This window comes from Lepisosteus oculatus, chromosome 2 (assembly GCF_040954835.1).
Source record: "Lepisosteus oculatus isolate fLepOcu1 chromosome 2, fLepOcu1.hap2, whole genome shotgun sequence".
Classification (NCBI taxonomy): Eukaryota; Metazoa; Chordata; class Actinopteri; order Semionotiformes; family Lepisosteidae; genus Lepisosteus; species Lepisosteus oculatus.
Window position 1 is genome coordinate 47,581,412 of NC_090697.1, and position 17,173 is coordinate 47,598,584.

General features: G+C 36.2%; 1 protein-coding gene across 12 annotated transcripts in view; it reads left to right on the top strand.

Annotated features, from left to right (window-relative positions):
- The window catches only part of dtnba (dystrobrevin, beta a), a 176,986-nt gene that overhangs the window by 124,302 nt on the left and 35,511 nt on the right, over positions 1-17,173 (top strand). For 10 of the 12 annotated variants that reach the window (XM_015348275.2, XM_015348281.2, XM_015348288.2 and 7 more), the window contains 3 exons: positions 6,718-6,810; positions 14,395-14,485; positions 17,063-17,148. In XM_015348275.2, coding sequence (XP_015203761.1) covers positions 6,718-6,810; positions 14,395-14,485; positions 17,063-17,148 — 270 coding nt within the window. The remainder of the gene's footprint in view (positions 1-6,717; positions 6,811-14,394; positions 14,486-17,062; positions 17,149-17,173) is intronic. The other 2 variants (XM_015348305.2, XM_015348312.2) reach the window with 1 other exon arrangement.

A 17,173-nucleotide genomic window follows, 5' to 3' on the forward strand; every position in this document is an offset into this window, starting at 1 on the left:
CAGTATCTTTCCTCTTTATGTTGAGCCACAAATTCTGGGTATCATATTATTGTTAGTGAGGTTTAGCTGGTGCAGTCCTGTTTTCTGCTTATGAAGATGATGTTTATTTACCAGGAGATGCTTTCTTTAGATTTTTCTTTTTAATTGTTATACTTATTATAACAGCATTCTTTTAAGAATTTTAGAAAAAAGCTCACAGTAGCATATATATTTACTAAGGAAATGCACAGAACCACCTTTTGAAAATGTCAAAATCAATGCTGTACACTTTTAATTATCTGTAATGAATTGTCAGAAAATTCCCTTTCTGAAACCTCTTTTGTAGCATAAAGTCAGCAAACCATAGAACAAATTGCTGAATTTCAATGCTCTGCAAGGACAGTCAGACACTTATTGGCTTTTAGGACTGACAGCTGTTAAGGTGGTTTTCTGATTTGTTATGTATTAATTCAGCTTTTTTGTAACATTTGTCACTCCAAATCTATGTAAGGCCGCCTACATCAGTAAAAGCAATGTTAGGGGTTTCCGAAAGACAAAAGGATAAATCCTGCTTCTTTGCCTTCAGCTATGGAGTCACTCATTTTTCAAATGGAGTCAGGTTTTAGGATTTAATTTATAGCCTGTCCTCTTCTTTTGCTTCATTTAGCCAAGACATTACACTTTAAGTATAGTTTTGCAGGGTGTCTAACATGCAGTTGAAACACTTAACTGCTTCAGTTTACTTTAACAAACGATCATTACCTTGCAAAAACAAGATTTTATTTTGTTCAGCATACAGTGTACCACACTTGCAGTCGCATCATCCAGGTGGGTGCTACATATTGGTGGTGGTGCAGGGGAGTCCCCGTTACCTGTAAAGCGCTTTGAGTGTAAGGAATTATTATTATTAACTGTTTTTAAATGAGAAAATCTGTATCTTTATTCTGAGAAAAGGAAATTAAGTTCATTAAACATAGGGGTGAGCATCCTTTAGGATGGAATATGCTTTATGCAAAACTGAACATGGGATAGAGCTAAAAGACAAGCACCAGTTACTTTCTGACATACACTAGTTTGACAATACTTCCCAGTTTGTTCTTAATCCTCATATTCAAATTCCCAAACCAGCAGATCAGAGCAAAAATTAAAGCACTTTCAGTAAAAGATTGATAAAAGATGATCAACAATGACTGATCAAAATGTCTAAGATATCTTAAGACAAATAGCTGTATTTTGAAAATAGAATTACCATTTGTCTCAAAATTTAACTTGCATTCCAAATCAGTCCCTAAATTCTTATACAGTACAGTTTTTATCTTTTATACAGTATTTAGAAGTCAGGGCTCCCACCATTCATTTCCATGTCTTTGTTTGTTAGGCCTGTGGCTTCTTTAGAACTCACATGATGACAAGTGTCATTACACATAATTTTAGCAATATTTTTAGAATTATTTTTGTCTCTTTGCCACAGGAATTTTACCCGTCACTATTTTTTAAACACTGAAATATTTTTGTGTATTGGACGGAGGTGTAAAAGTGTAAAAATATTCACCCCCTTCCAATGCTGTCTCTGTTGAATTACAAATGATATACCTGTATACACATTTTTCTTAAAGTTCGTATTTTAAAGGAAAATTTCAATGAAAGCTGAGTATTTTTATGGGTGAAGGAAGTTAAATGTCAGCAAAAACTATAAAATAAATTGGAAAAAAACTGAAATATGTTGATTTAATCTGTAGAAGGAACTTTGGGAGAAATGACAGCTGCAAGTCTTTTAGGGTTAGTCTCTACTAACGTTTAACACCAGGATGGTGCAAGTTCTGTCCATTTTTCATTGTAAACCTGCTCAATTGGGGCTTACAGTATACGGTATGTACCACTCAAGTTGATTGGTGTAGTTCAAGTGTAGATCAAGTGTAGTGATGCCAGGATTTTACTTTACTGTAGCAGAAATGTGAATAGTAAATTACTAGAGCTCTTGATTGATTAATTGAGTGTTAGGAATCAATCACACATAATAATTTAGTCTCACACAATGATTCAAAATATACAATACTGAATTTATTGATATAAAACCAAAAACATGCACAATAAACAACAAACATAAAACATAAATTCTGCTGTGTAGAACGTGTATAACCAGTTATAGTTATAGTGTGCCTTATAGGTTTTATCAGTTTCATATAATGACATCCCATTCATATACAAGTAAATGTGGATTTACTATTATGAACTACACAGTCAAATGTATTTGAAATAATAGTTCAACTCTTGAGAATTATAATATGAATAAAGAATTTTTAGATCCAAAGATCCCTTGGCCAAATATCCCCGATGAAGTTTAACCACATATATTGCCACATGTTTGCAGTATTATTGTATATGCTTTATTGCAAACTCCATTGAGTATTTAAAGTTAGGCTTGTCACTGTGCTTACACGGCCTGATTTGTAGAGGGATTGGAATATTGTTAACTCATGGACATTTTCTCCCATCTCAGCCATTGAATTCTGTTGCTCATTCAGAGTCACGGTTGGCCTCAAAGTAGCATCTCTTATGAGTTTCCTCCTTACCTGACTGCTCATTTTGATCAAGGCAGTTTCTGGGTAGTACAGTATAATATGGCTTCCCCTTCTTAATGATCAAATTTACCATGCTCATAGGGATATTCATTGTTTGATTTTTTTTTACCATTCTTCTGCGCCTTTGGACAACTGTATCCCTTAGTTGTGGTTTTAAGGTCCTTAATCTTCATTGTTTAAAAGCTTACTTGAAATTCACTGCCTGACTAAAGGACTTTACAGTCAGGCAAAATAAGGTATGCTTATTCTAAAATCATTGGAACCCCTTTATTGCAAACACTGTGGCTATTCAACTAATTTTATGACTTGTCAAAGTAATTGTTGTATACTTTAAAAATGTGTTTAGTAAGCTGTGTGAATGTATACTTGTATGCAGTCAGCATGTTTATGTTTTTAAGTTTTGTTAACAGAGCATGTTGATATGTAATTTTTTTCACTCATAAAATGTTCAGTTTGAGCATTGAAGTGTTGATTTAAAATTTTAGCTTCTAAGATTGAAGCATCAATAGTAATTCAACAGAATGGGACACTGTTGGAAGGGTGTTAGTTTTATCCTTCGTAAAGAGAAAAGGCAAGCAGACTCGATTCAGCTCACATCATGTGTTTGGAAACATTTATAGTATAAACCATACTTCTATTAACTCAGTACCTTCCAACAAGTAACATTTATCACCACTTGGAATTTAAAATGATTCAGCTTTTCCTTGCACATTAGATTGTAGTAGTTCCTTCTTGTAAAATGTCAAGACTACTTGCTATACTCACCGTTCTCAGTTCCAAAGAGTTTCTTTATTTTCTGTTTCGTTTATTTTAGTAACTGTTGCTACCAAGGAAATAAATATAAGGTTATTAGCTTAGCAAATCTCAAAGAGCCTCCAGTCATTTTAATTAATTTGACAAGAATGCCAGGACTCTGGCTGAGAGATTTTAGACAGATGGACGAGTGCAGCCTTCACAATTTGCAGCTAACGTTGATGTGAAATGCCTTAAATGCAACATCAAAATGTAAGTAGCATAACAGCAGAACAAGCTAGAACATAATCCTAAATGCTTGAAAATCCAGGACAGTGATGCTTGGATTTGTTATTAGTCTATGTATCTTTACACAAGACCTCACTTTTAGCAAAGAAAAATAAAACAGGCAACTGTCTGAAATGGGTAAATTATCATGTAGGGATGATCTTTTTATTTTCATTTATTTGCACAAACATTTAATTGATTTTAAATTTAAATATCCAGTGGCCATAGTTATCCAGTGAACAAGAGTTTCACATTGAAAGGCAATCCTGTATTGTATATTAAAAAAGACCATTTTAGATACATTTATCCAAGATTTTTTTTTTTATCCTGCACACCAGCAAGAAAAACGTAAGGTGATAAAGGGTCTTTTATCTTGTATAGGAATCTCTTTTTGCCAAATCTCTTCTAGATTTATCAAGACATGTTATAGTATCTATACTGAATATACAGTGCCTTGCAAAAGTATTCAGACCCTTCCTATAGTGTCCCTTTAAAAATGATGAGTTTACATTATTAAACTTTTTTTTTAAATCAGCACCTGAATGCTCAGTAAAAATGTTTTTAGGAGATAGATTTAATTACCAGAAGTGTCAGCAAAAGCTGAAGAGAAGCTGATGGAAGGGCAACACAGTATCACAGCGGTTTTCCTTCCTGGCATTGCTGGGGTGCTATTTGTATGGAGTTTCTGTGTTCACCCTGTGTCCGCATGGGTTTCCTCTAGGTGCTCTGGTTTCCTCCCATGGTCCGAAGATAATTTGTGGTTTATTAGCTTCTGGAAAAATTGGCCCTGGTTGAGTGTGTCTGTGTATCTGTTTGCCCCGTGATGGACTGGTGTCCTTCCAGGGTGTATCCTGCTTTTTGCCCATTGCTTTCTTGGATAGGCTCCAGCTCCCCGGCTATCCTGTATTGGATATAGTGGTTTAGAAAATCGATAGATGGATGCTGATTGCATAAGTATTCAGACCCATGAGCTCAGTATTCAGTGAACACTTCTTTGTCAGTAATTAAATTTGCAAGTCTTTTGGGGGTAAATATCAACTTTGAACACTAGTTTGATGCAGTTTCTTTGCTCAACTCTCTTGTACTGCTTGGGGTTGCTTATGGACAGATGTTTTCAGGTGCTTGCACAGATTCTCAGTAGGATTCAAATAAGTTTGTGAGTTACTCCAGGGCATTCACTTTCTTTCTTAAACCATTCTGTTTTAGCTTTGACCTTGTGCTTTCCATCATTGTCCGGCTGAAAGGTGAATTTTAATCTAAAGTCTGAAGCAGATTTTCCTCTAAGACTCACCTTTACTTTGATCCATTTATGTTCCCATCAGTCTTGACAGACTTCCCAGACTGCTGATGAGAAACAGAGGTATAAGATGCATAACATGCTTGACAGTGGGGGTGAAGTGTATTGAGTGATGCTTTATATTAGGTTTGTGTCAGATGTAATGCTTTGTATTTAAACCAGAAAGTTCCAGTTCTGTTTTGTCTCACTACAAAACCTTTTGCCACATGTTTGTTTTATCACTTATGTTCCTTATGGTCATGTGTGATTTGAGATGTTTTTTTTTTGCAGTTCTATGCATCTCCCTTTGTGGAGTGAAAAAGATACTGTCAATCCGTAGAGATTTTCTACTATCTCAAGCACTAAGTTCTGTTACATTTTTAGGGACTTTGAAATGTGAAAGGGTCTGACTACTTTTGCAAGACTATGTAGATACATACAGTATATAAATTCAAGTTTTATAACTCTTGCAAGCGTTATTTAAAGGGATTTGATTATCATGAATTAACTTATAGTATGGAATATCATGTCCTGGAAAGATATGCAGATTAAGAATTTCTTCGTTGCTAGTGGAACAGCTCTTGCTATGAACAGACTACCAGTTCATCACTGTGGAACTGCTGGTTTCCTCTTAAGAAATGCTCTGTAATTATTATTTCCACATCCATGGTTTATATTGTATTAGTTTATGTGGTTGGAGATTTCTGGGCTCTGCATGCTGTACAGTCACTTATACTGTTAATTTGCCACTATGCAAAGCAATACAGGAAAATGTCAAGCACAGCCTTCCTAATGAATGTTACCCGCATAGATTTGGCATCAGTGTGCTGAGTGATGCTATGCCACATTTTCCTCTGCTTCCTTTATTTCATGTTTCCAATGGGCAGCTGGATCAATTTATAAAATCTGGACAAGGAACAGAAAAGGCTTCTGAAATACAGAAACTATATTATTCTTTATTTTAATTTTATTAAGATGGCTGTTCACAAATTTAGATGTCATCTGTTGAGTAGTGTGTCACCAATTTCTTCTTGTGATTATTGAATCCAGAAAGCGCTCATCTGTTCTGTGTTTCTCCAGGCTGCCAGTATCCATGCCACCCTTTTCATTGAATCATTGTTAGTTTTTCAATGCAGCGTGTAGTGTCAAGAATGAAGGGAACACTTAATAATGTTGTATTTTAACATTCTCTAAGCCACTTCAAATTGCTGTATATGCAGGTCATTGAGTTTTGTGATTTTGACTCTCTGATGTGGTAGAGCTTGAGATGAACTTATACAAATGCAAAACCAATGACTACAATTCAAAGAATTGAACAAGAGTTGCCTGTTCAGGAGGAGCTGTCCAAAAGGGACATACTGTAAATTTTTTCATACTGTAAATTAGCATTAAACACCGAAAAGACTGCTCTCTATGAATGAAAGAGTAACGTGATTAGGCAAACGGCAACATAATTAAACAGCCTTCAGTAAGATGTTTTTAGGAAAAAATAAAAGTTATGTTGCATGCCCTGTACAGTATCATCCTATTTAATTCGACAGGAAAGAAATGTTAATAAGCTTTAAGGCCGATAGTATGGTGTGCAGTAGTTGATCCTTTGGTTTAACTATAAGGAATGTGGCCTATACTGCTGTAAGAACAGGGCAGTGTTTGTATTAGAGGAGGATTAGAGTCAGATCATAGATTTTGCAACATATGAACATTAAAAATAAAATTGACACAAAATCATCTTAAGCCATTTTTACCATACATGCATGTTAAATGCCCTTTTATTTTCATATTATTGTGCCCATTACCAGAAGTCACTCATTAACCCCATTTTGTTTCATTGCCTTTTATTTTTATTTCCATCATCACTAGGTTGCAGTACAGCCTGGATATGACTAATCGAATGGCTGATGATGAACATGCTCTGATAGCTGCGTATGTGAATCGGCTACAGAATGGCAGACGGTCAGTGTCAGATAATTTGGAAGATTCCTGAAACGTTTTGAATGTCAGTATGTGTTTGTGGTAAAGTCTCCAGTTTGCACAAAGTTGGTCTGAAATTGCAGGTAAGATTTGTTAGGTATTATAATAGAAGACCACTGTAACTTGAAACCTAGTTATTATTCTTTTCATGTTCAAAACAATAGAAAAAAAATCATATGAAAAAGCAAAAATGTTGATAATGTAGAGTTAGTTAAGAGCTGTTAATTCTATTGTTACTTAGTTTTTCCAAGTTGTCTCACAAAATCTCACAGAATACAACAGAATAATTCAAAAGAAGAAAAGGTTTCTTATTATTCCTTGTATTCCTATTTTTTGAAGTTACTTTAATTATTTAGATTAATTAATCCTTCAAAAAAGTAATTTAAAAGTTATGTTACACTGCTGCTATCTGAATTGTAACAGCCAGGCGAATGACAGATGTTTAATATTATTTCTTTGAAGACCATTTTCTTGCATTCACTTACTTGTTCCTCTCTAGGATAACTGTGGTATTTAATCCAGATTGATTAATAACAATCAGCATATTTCTAAGACAAGCAGAAGAAACATTTCAAAGAGCATAAACACTGAAGACACTGCAAACATGCACATTTTCATAATATATGTAATCAGTACAATCCTTTGTGTGTCACAATACGGATACTACAGTATATCATCTCAGTGGTGCAGTAAAAGTTTTGCCTGAAAATTTAGATGTAGAAAAAGACCAAATCCGGTGAACCTTTGAATGGTGCAGATTCTATTATACAGTACGTCCAGCATTTGGTGGGTTCCTGGGAGTAATGACTGTATTGTACATCCTAAACTTAATAAACTACTACTATCAGAAGTTTAATAAATGCATATCTCCATTATAAATATAGCTTTGGGAAGCCCTTCTTATCAGCCTCTAGCAACTGTTCATGACTCAGAAGGAAGGAAATCCCAGTCACGTTCAACACAGATGTTGTGTGTCTGCTCTTTTTTTGTTTTTAGTATTTTTTGTGTGTGAACACTATATGTCTATGTGATCACAACCCTGTTTATGCACACTGAATGTGAAATACCTCTTCCTGCAGTTCTGTGTTTCTGAGAATACCACACACTGAAGCACTACTAATTTTCCAATTTACTCTGCCTCAACCTTGTATTGGCAGTTTATTCACTTTGTACCAGCAACATTTGCCACTGTTGTAAATAGAAATAAAATGTTAGTTTTAGATCAAGACAAATCTGGATGTATCAGGTACACAAAAGCACTGTGACAACTAAGATTTGAATTTTTACTTCTATTTGCCACCACCCAACACTTTCACAGTACATACTGCCGCTGTGTAACGCAGTGATAATAGACAGTTTTTTTTAATTCAAGGAGGAATTAAATTCCGATTTCATAGTCTTGCAATCTACTTAATTTAGTAACTTAAGGTATAACTCACACCACCATAGGACATTGGAGCCTATACAGATACAGTAGGTGGCCAAAATAGTGTCCCAAAATTGTAACCTCAGGTTATATGCTTTCCAAATCCCCCCCCCCTTAAAATAATTGGTGAGTGTTAGATAAAGTGGATATCAGCTTGGCAGAAAAAACAAAATTCAACTTCCTTTTTCTTTTTTAAAAAAGGATGAACAGCAGTAGGTTCCTAATTTTTCTTCTATTAGTGAAAGAAAATGCCTTTGGGAGTAGTTAATATTTGGTCCTTTATACTGTGGTATAATGTTTTACTTATCTTTTTTAGTATAACATTGCAGCTAGTTGGTTGATTTGCAGTGACATTTTTAGGTTAAGACTGCAACTTCTTATTTTGATTTTTTGTTAGATCCATCTGGCTTCAATTATCTTGTCAAATGTATTTCTTGATACAAGTAGATCAGTTTGCAATAACCGGCACAATGAGGATAGAAAAGAAGTAACTGACCTTTTAGATTTATCAAGGCAAGAAATAGCCTCTCAGATTTTACTGTATATGCAGAATTGTTCTTTCTTTTCACTCTAGCTTTAGAATATAGACAATAGGTTTATATTTGCAGGATGTGCAGTTACTGCTTTTTTGTTCTCAAAGAACTCAAAACAATGCCTGAAAATAGTTATCTCTAGGTGTGTTTACTAATAATAAAACAAATTAGATACATTCATGGATCCAGTTAACTCTACAAGCAGCAGCCAACAACTTGAACAGAATTTACCATGCATCCTATGAGATCTAGAAATATCTGGAGCTTAATCCTGCCCCATTCCTTTTGAGCAGTTGATTTCAGTTGAAGCTGCGATAACAGAAAGGGCGTTAGGGGCAAAACTGCTCATTTTACCAGTACCATCAGTTTTCCATAGGATTGAGATGTGAAAATAGCCCAGGCCAGAAAGTGTGGCCTTAAATTTTTGGGAAAACTCTAGATTATTTATTTTATCCACCAGGATTGTCTTTGGAAAACAGGGACAGTGGCAGCGCCATTACCACTTTGTAGCCTGATCTCTTCAGGAAACTAAGGAAAGCTAGGGCAGGATGGTACAGGGTAGGGAGGGTTTCTGTTGTACATGGAGTTGAGGGAGCAATAGGCAGCATCCTTCTCTCTGCACCAGAATTCCCAAGCCACTGCCCCAGTGTGGTGACAAAGGACACTGCTTTCAGAACCCTCATTCAGAATGAAATGCTAAACTGAGATGCTGACTAATTGGTCATCCCATGGCACTGTTTGTAAGAGAAGGTGTCCTAACACTGGAGTCATGGATTAATGCCACTCTGGACTCTGGAGAAGAATGCCTTTTCAGTTCAATTAGTGAAGCAACTTCTCATTTCTCCACCTGATTAGGCTGTTTAGTGCTTGTTGTCATATACAGTAATGACTACCATGTACCCACATAAAAGGTGGGTGCTGCAGTTCATTGACGAATGAATTAACCTTCTGTTATTTGAGTGCTTTGAGATTCTTTGTAAAGAGAAATCCTATGGATTTTTTTTATTCCATTGAAAAATAACCCTAATTAAAAAGCCAATTATATCCTTTCTCTGACTTGTATGTGTCCTTTCAGTAACTGCTAAACCAGTGTGCATCTTCTGTAAATTTACCCAAGAACAACTATAAAATCTGAATAAGTGCACTGGCTTTGCAAACATATTCACTCCCAGCAATGTCGCATTTTGTTAAATAACACAATTGAGTGGCCTCAGTCTTTGTGCAGTAATAATGTTTCACATGATTTCAGAATAAATGCATCAGTGTCTGTAAGGTTCCTCTGTCAAGTAAAGAATATCAAGCAAATATTCAACCAGGAAGATCGAGGAGTTTTAGAACAACTCAGGGATAGATACTTTATTGTTCACTAATGTGTGAATTTGTCTTTGGCTTCTCCCATAAAAGTACAAAACACAACCAAATCATAAAAGTCACATAAAATCACAAAGTACATTAAATCACAACAACAGTACATACAGTAACAATACATAAATATGTAGTGGGGTGAATACATTTACATGCATTCATTGAGCAGTTTTATTGCACAGGAGACAAATGATTTCTTATTAATGTTTTTCTTTTAATTTGGTACCCTATACCATCTCCCTGATGGGAGCATTACAAATTGAGAATAGAGTGGATGGGTGGAATCAGCTGTGAAAAGAAAAAAAAGGTTATAGAAAGGCACAGATCAAGAGAAGGATTTGAAAACATTCCAAAGACACTGAATAGTACTTTGAGCATGGTGAAGTCGATCATTAGGAAGGTACAGTATATCGTACCACCCAGAGAGACAGTCTAGATCAGTCTTGCAAGGAGAAAACTGTCTAGGAATGCCTCTGTCAGGCCAATAGTGATTTTGAAACAGTGAAATGATTGCTTCAGTAATTACAGAATCAAAAGACAATGATACTGTGCAACAAAGCTCAACTCATTCTACTATTTGCATCAGTTGGTTATAAAATCAGGCTGTTCTGTAATAAACAGATTAATTACAGGAAATGCCCAGCTATCTACTTTGGGGAAACTGGAAGGAGACTAGGAGACTGCTACAGAGAACATGTTAGGGCTGTGAAGATTTAAGATTCCTCCAAGCCCACATTTTCTCATTTCACCTCAGACGGCCATGATCACACTGATCTCTCTGTCTGCGTTCTCAAAGAAGGGTTTCTTAATTCCCATAGCGGAAAGACATCAGAAACAAAAATTATCCTGAAACTTGGTTCAAACCTTCCCCCTTCTCTCGATGACAGACTTGTTTTTGTGTAATCTTCTCTATTCACATGCAGGTTTCACCCCTCTCTTCACCTCTACCCACTTCGCACCACCTGAGTGCCCTCTCTGCCTCTCCCCTGCTCCCGCCTCCTCCTCTCTCCTGGCTTTTGTTCTCCTGTGCTATTAAATGTTTGCTGTCTTTCTCACACCCGAAGAAAGCTCCACAGCCGAAAGGTTGTGTTCCCTTTCTTCTCTTTTCAACATGGAGTAAACCTATTACTTGTTCCTTTGCAGCCTGTGCAAACTGACGCAGCTACCCACCTGAACTGCATAATTAAACAGATTCATATGCTAAATCAAATATACAATATCAGAAGCGTTTCAGAATGGTGCGCCTACACTGCAAATATACATGAGATTGACATAAAAATAAATTAAATTTCTAAAACAGAAAATTGAATATTGTATAGTTATCTTATCCCCAACTTATAAATGGAAAAGAGTGTAGAGTGCCTCATCTTTTTAGAGAGTTAATGAAATTAGAGAGGTTTGTTATCTTTTTGACACATCTTTTAAAATGTATAATAAATAACGGTTATTACAGTATGTCATAATTTTATGCTTCATGCCTTTAGCAGTATTTAGCATGCAAGGTTTTTGCATTACATACTGTACTATTCAATACAAGAATTTTGCATGTCTGTAGCACTTTTGTGAATCATTAATATTTACAACACTAGTTCTTCCCTAGCTGAAGGGGACTAGCTATGGTCTGTTGCAAAGGGATTTCCTTTATTGCTAATGCAGAAAGAAGGTACAGTACTTAATGGTTAGAGGCTCCCCTTAGAAATAATAAAGACTCTGCCAGCTGCCTTTATCTACTCTATCCAACCTACAAGGTTGTAATAATATCAGGTCACCTTAAAACCAGCTAAGTCTGAATTGTTGAGTAGCAGGGAATGTTTTCTTCCGAGAGAACAGTATTTGCTGAGGAATCAAAAAAGGAAAATATGAGACTGTAATGAAATGCTGCAATGTAAATCAAACACATTGATTGATGGGTTGTCCTTCATGACTTTTTGATTATGCATTCGTGTCTAACAATAACACAGTCTCCAGTGATGCTTTTAATTGATTGTAGAAAAGTAATAATTATACCAAAACTATTGGCAGAGGGGCTAGCCTGAGGGCACATTTCCAAGCAAATCTGTTCCCAGTTTTGGTGACCTGCGTTGTCTGAAGAGCAGCTCAAATATCACGCCTCAGAATCCTAATGGTGTATCCTGGTCTCATGTATTAAAGCCATACTTTCTGTCACTCTCTTTCCTCATCCTTTCTATTGCCCTTGAGCTGTTACTCTCTGAGAACAAAGCCTGGAACAATATTGTAGAAAATTACTTAGAAAATGGTACAGAGAAAATCCATCACTGTGTATTAATAACAAAAATAGAAATGATGTTTATTTTTGATATTCCCATTTATCACGGCTGAAACTCACCCTTGGTGCCCTTGATGAACAGTTAGAACTCTAAGAGGGCTATAACCATATTTCTTCTGGTACACAAAACCAGAAACACTAATGGACTGTATTCTCTAAGCTGTTCTTAAAGTGAATTGCCTTTATTGTGCTTGGCTTTAGTCTAATCTGTTGTTTTTTTTCCACTTCAGGCTCTTTTCTGCAGACATTTTCTCCTTAAGGCTTTCCTGCTACAGCAGTGTTATAAGAGCAGCAGAGCCCCATTCGAATATTTCATTGTTTGAAAGCACAGATTACTTGTATCTACATCTTTCACTTTATATTGTTATGAGCTGAGCTTTGATGCAAAATCAAAGAAAAATAAACATCCCCAGCTACATAAATACAACTTTCGTTTGATGTAGAAAGTGAATTTCAGTCACTTGTTCTAAACCTTACCCTAATCAACATTTTACATGTTCCCTACTTGGGACTCCCTGATACAGAAGTGGCCTTTGCAGTTAACTGCAGTCATTCAAGCATAGTTTTAATGTTATTTAAGCAAGATGATTAAAATTAAACTTCTCTACATAAAGCCAAGCTATAGAGTTCTTCATTTCAAAGTATTTGAAAGTAGTTCAAAGGAAGGTCAATTTTTTTTGTTCAGCATGTGAAGGTACTTTGTCAGCTCTGAAACATTCCAGAATAAAGTGTTTAGTCTTAAAATTGATTGAATGATTAAAAGGGGTGCAAGTAGCTATATTGGTGTTAAATTAAGGAGTGGTTCAACATTTAACCTCCCTAGCAGTTCAGGGGAAAATGCTGTTTGTCACCTTAATGTTAGCAACAGTAAATGTATTCCTTGCAGTTAACTCACTCCAGCAATGCCAGCATGAACGATCAATTTTATTTATCGAGCTTGTCTGTGGTGTAATCTTCTGTTGTACATGAAGCTATGAACTACATAACTCATGCAGCATTCATCTGAACCCTCATCCTTGCATGTAAAATCATTTTCACAAGGATAACACGTTTTCATTATTTTCTTTGGAATGTCAACCCAATCTGAAGGCACGTAAAGTAAAGCATACCGTATCTTAATGAGTCTGTTCAATAACACTGCGCCACAAATCAGTCTTTAAATGACAATTAAGATGTTACTGAATTTCAGATCCCTAAGTGGCTCAGTCAGTAAAGGCACAAGCCTGAGCACAGGTTGAACTTTGTGATCCAGGTGGCATGGGTTTGAGTAGCCCACTGTGACCAGGATTCCCCAGGCAATGGCGCATGTTTGACTGAACATCAGTGAGGCTCTTAGCGACCCCTGAAGGTATCTCAGGTGTTTCTGGGAGGGACACCCATTTCTGTTAGAACAGAAGCATCTCAAAGTTGGGCAGGTTGGAGAAGTTCTCCTCCACCACCTCGTTCTCTTCCCATGTGCAGTTGTGGGGACAGAACTTGGGAGCAAAGATGTGAAAAACTGGCCATTCCAAATTGGATGGGTATAGCAAAAAATTGGTGAATCATAATTTAAAATAAATTGTTTCAGGGTAACCCAGCATCTCTGTCTCTATAATTTCCCTAGAGGTACTACTTAACCTTGACACAATGGTTACTAATACTCTCTTTTTATAAAGAAAAGGAAAGTATACAGTCTTTTTAAGCAGTTTTCCCTTACACATAGTGTTATACTTTACTGCTCAGAAGATGTTTTTAACTCACAATTAGTTAACTGATGAACTAACAATTAATTCAGAATTCTTTTCAGTATTAAAAGATTCGATATAATTTATTACTGCATAGTTGGGGAGAGTTAAAAAAAGTTTATAGCAATAAGAACAACATTTGTACGTGTTGGTACAGTAATAGCGAATAAGAGTTTCTGTTTGTGTGACTTCTGATATGCATTTGAGTGTTATCTTCCTGTTTCTCAACAGTGTCCTGGACAGTCCAAGCCGGCTGGATGAAGAGCACCGGCTCATTGCCAGGTATGCGGCCCGACTGGCAGCAGAAGCTGGCAATGCCACTGTGAGTACCCGCTTCTGGACAGCAGTGCGCACTCGGCGCGTTCATGGTTTTCTTTTGCTCGGAGAGTCAGGTTATTTATGGCAGCACTTTGTGAAAAAGCCATCTGCGTTCTTGATTGTGCAGGCCCATTGTTACTCCTGCCAAGAGCTTTTTTTTCCCCTTGCTGCTGCAGGGTTTTGCCATTTCTGACGGAATTAGAAATTAGAGTTTTGCTGCAGCTGAGAAGCTGTAGGACGCCAGACAAGAGCTTTGTCATTTATTCCTGCTAGATGAAGACGGTGCTTCAGAATTATGTGGGAGGGTGAAATGTGCTGACTCTGAAGTGGACCGCCAAACTGAAAGTTCCAGGAAGATTATTTGTCCAGGGGCTCTGACACTACTGACTGTACTCCAGCAGTTCGGGACATTCTTTTGGCCTCCGTCTGCTTGGTTCAGGGATGGACAGTCTGGCCATCAGATTGAGGTTATCAGCACCTCCCTCTACTTGCTAGATTGAGGCAAGGAGCTGTTGGGAGGGCAACCATGGTGATGAGTGCAGAATGTGATGCGTCAAACTCTGGACATGTGTTGCTCGTTAGTCTAAATTTCTGTTTAGAGATTTTTCTTCTCTCTTTTAGTTTGGAACACCATTAGAAACTTTTGAGTGTACATTATTATGCAATATGTTGTATTAATTGCTTGATGTTGAACAAATACTCATAGCAAAAAATCTGAATCCACTAATAGGATCTTGGTGCTCTGATGGCACGTGTGACAGCCAGGATTTGATCCACTTGTCAAATTTCCCAATTAACCCCTAATTTAAGCTCAGCCATGGTTCTTTCAGTGTGAGCCTTTTACAATATCATCATGCAGACAAATACTGAACATAGAACTGGAAACAGTACAATTGCTCACGCAAGCAAACTGGGAGGCAGGAAATATTTTTTGGGGAGGGGAAGAATCAATAACATCAATGCGTCTTCCAGTTCCATTTATGGAAAACATTGAGGTCACTACAGCAGTTATGAAAGATAATGCTTTTTACACTCGACTTATCACACAAAACACTTGCACTGTATTAGACTAGAAATATTGCCTATATAAATACTTAGAAAATGAGTAATGAAGAATGTGTTTCATAAAATCTAATTTTATGATGTTAAGCTTTAAAAGCTATTAGTCTGTGGATTGAAGATCATAGATTTTATTTAAATGCTCTGTCTGATGTTACTTTTAACAGTGTTTACTTGATGTACTGAAAGCTTCTACTGATAACTTCTTCAAAAAGTATAGTCCAGCCACGTTGTCCTAAAACATATCTAGAGCTCTGTGTGTTTCATCCCAGACGTAGGCTCTCTGTGCTGCAGAACCCTCAGCTGGCTATGAGGTTTCACTTTGTTTTGCTTCATTTACTGCAATCCTTTCTCTGCAGTGTGAAATGTCTGTTTCTCCCTGCTCAGTGAAAATGGTTAAGCGCTACAAAGGTCTTTCAGTCTTCACTCTCCCCACCCAGTTTCTCAACCAATGAATCAATTACATTTTTGGAGATTTTGCCAGACATCAGAAATCCGAGGAATTGAAGTGCACATTTAATGTAATTACAGTATGACCCCATATGCTGCCTGCTTAATAATGGTTGATATCTTCAATCCTAATCATTTGTAGAATGAGTTATACATTTAATTTGCTGTGACTTCTGCCAAAATCTGCATCCTAGCCTGGCACAATTTAGAACAGGCTATGGCTTTGGTGCGTTTTACATCTTAGCATGTCAGCTTAGAGAGATTTAGTGCCAAGGAAAAAGTCTAAGAAACTTTGATGTCATAAACTCAGAGAGAGAGCTCCTTCCCAACAAAAAAGAGATGTAGTTACAGTATTAGTATAATGATTATAAGAATAATTTCTTTCTCAACTATAGTTTACATTAATAACTGTGCTCCACATAAACCGCCCCAACAGGAACAGTGTATGAGCAACGTCTTCAGATTCCTTCATGGTTGGGTAGTGATCAAATATAATTGGTTTGAGAGGTAAAGAAAGGAGCTTAGTTTCCCAGAGGGGAATTATGATTAATTTCCATATTAACAAAATCTTAATTTCAGTTTTTGCAGTATTCAAAGACCAGCATTAGTTAATGTAATTTGGTATTGGTTATGTTGCTTTTTCTCATAAGAAGAAAATGAGTTAAGCCTTTTATCTTAATTTATTCTATGTAAATTATATTATGCAGTTCAAATTTCAGTAGTATTGGAACATTATTGCTAGGAAATATCAATAATATTGTTATGAACTGAAATAACTGAAAACAAATAGGAAAAAATGTTTTTGTTTTGTTTTCTGGCATTTGGTATCTTCACGTTTACAATAAAATTATTGAGAGAAAAGTTCTGGTTTTGTCTGTGGCATGTAACATCTTGCTAAACAAAACTCCAAAATGCAACTTATAGGAAGACAAAACTTAAATTATAGCAATTTTTCTTTCTTCTGCCCATTTAAATTAGTGTATATATGAGTTTGTTTCTTCATGCATTAGTTTAATAGTTTAACAATGTAGTATCTTTAGTTAGTGCTGTAACTTCTACTTTTTTCTTACAGCAACGCCCTCCAACAGACTTGGGATTTAACTTTGATGCCAACAAGCAACAGAGGCAACTTATTGCTGAACTGGAAAACAAAAACAGGTATTAGTATTATTTTTGTAGTTAT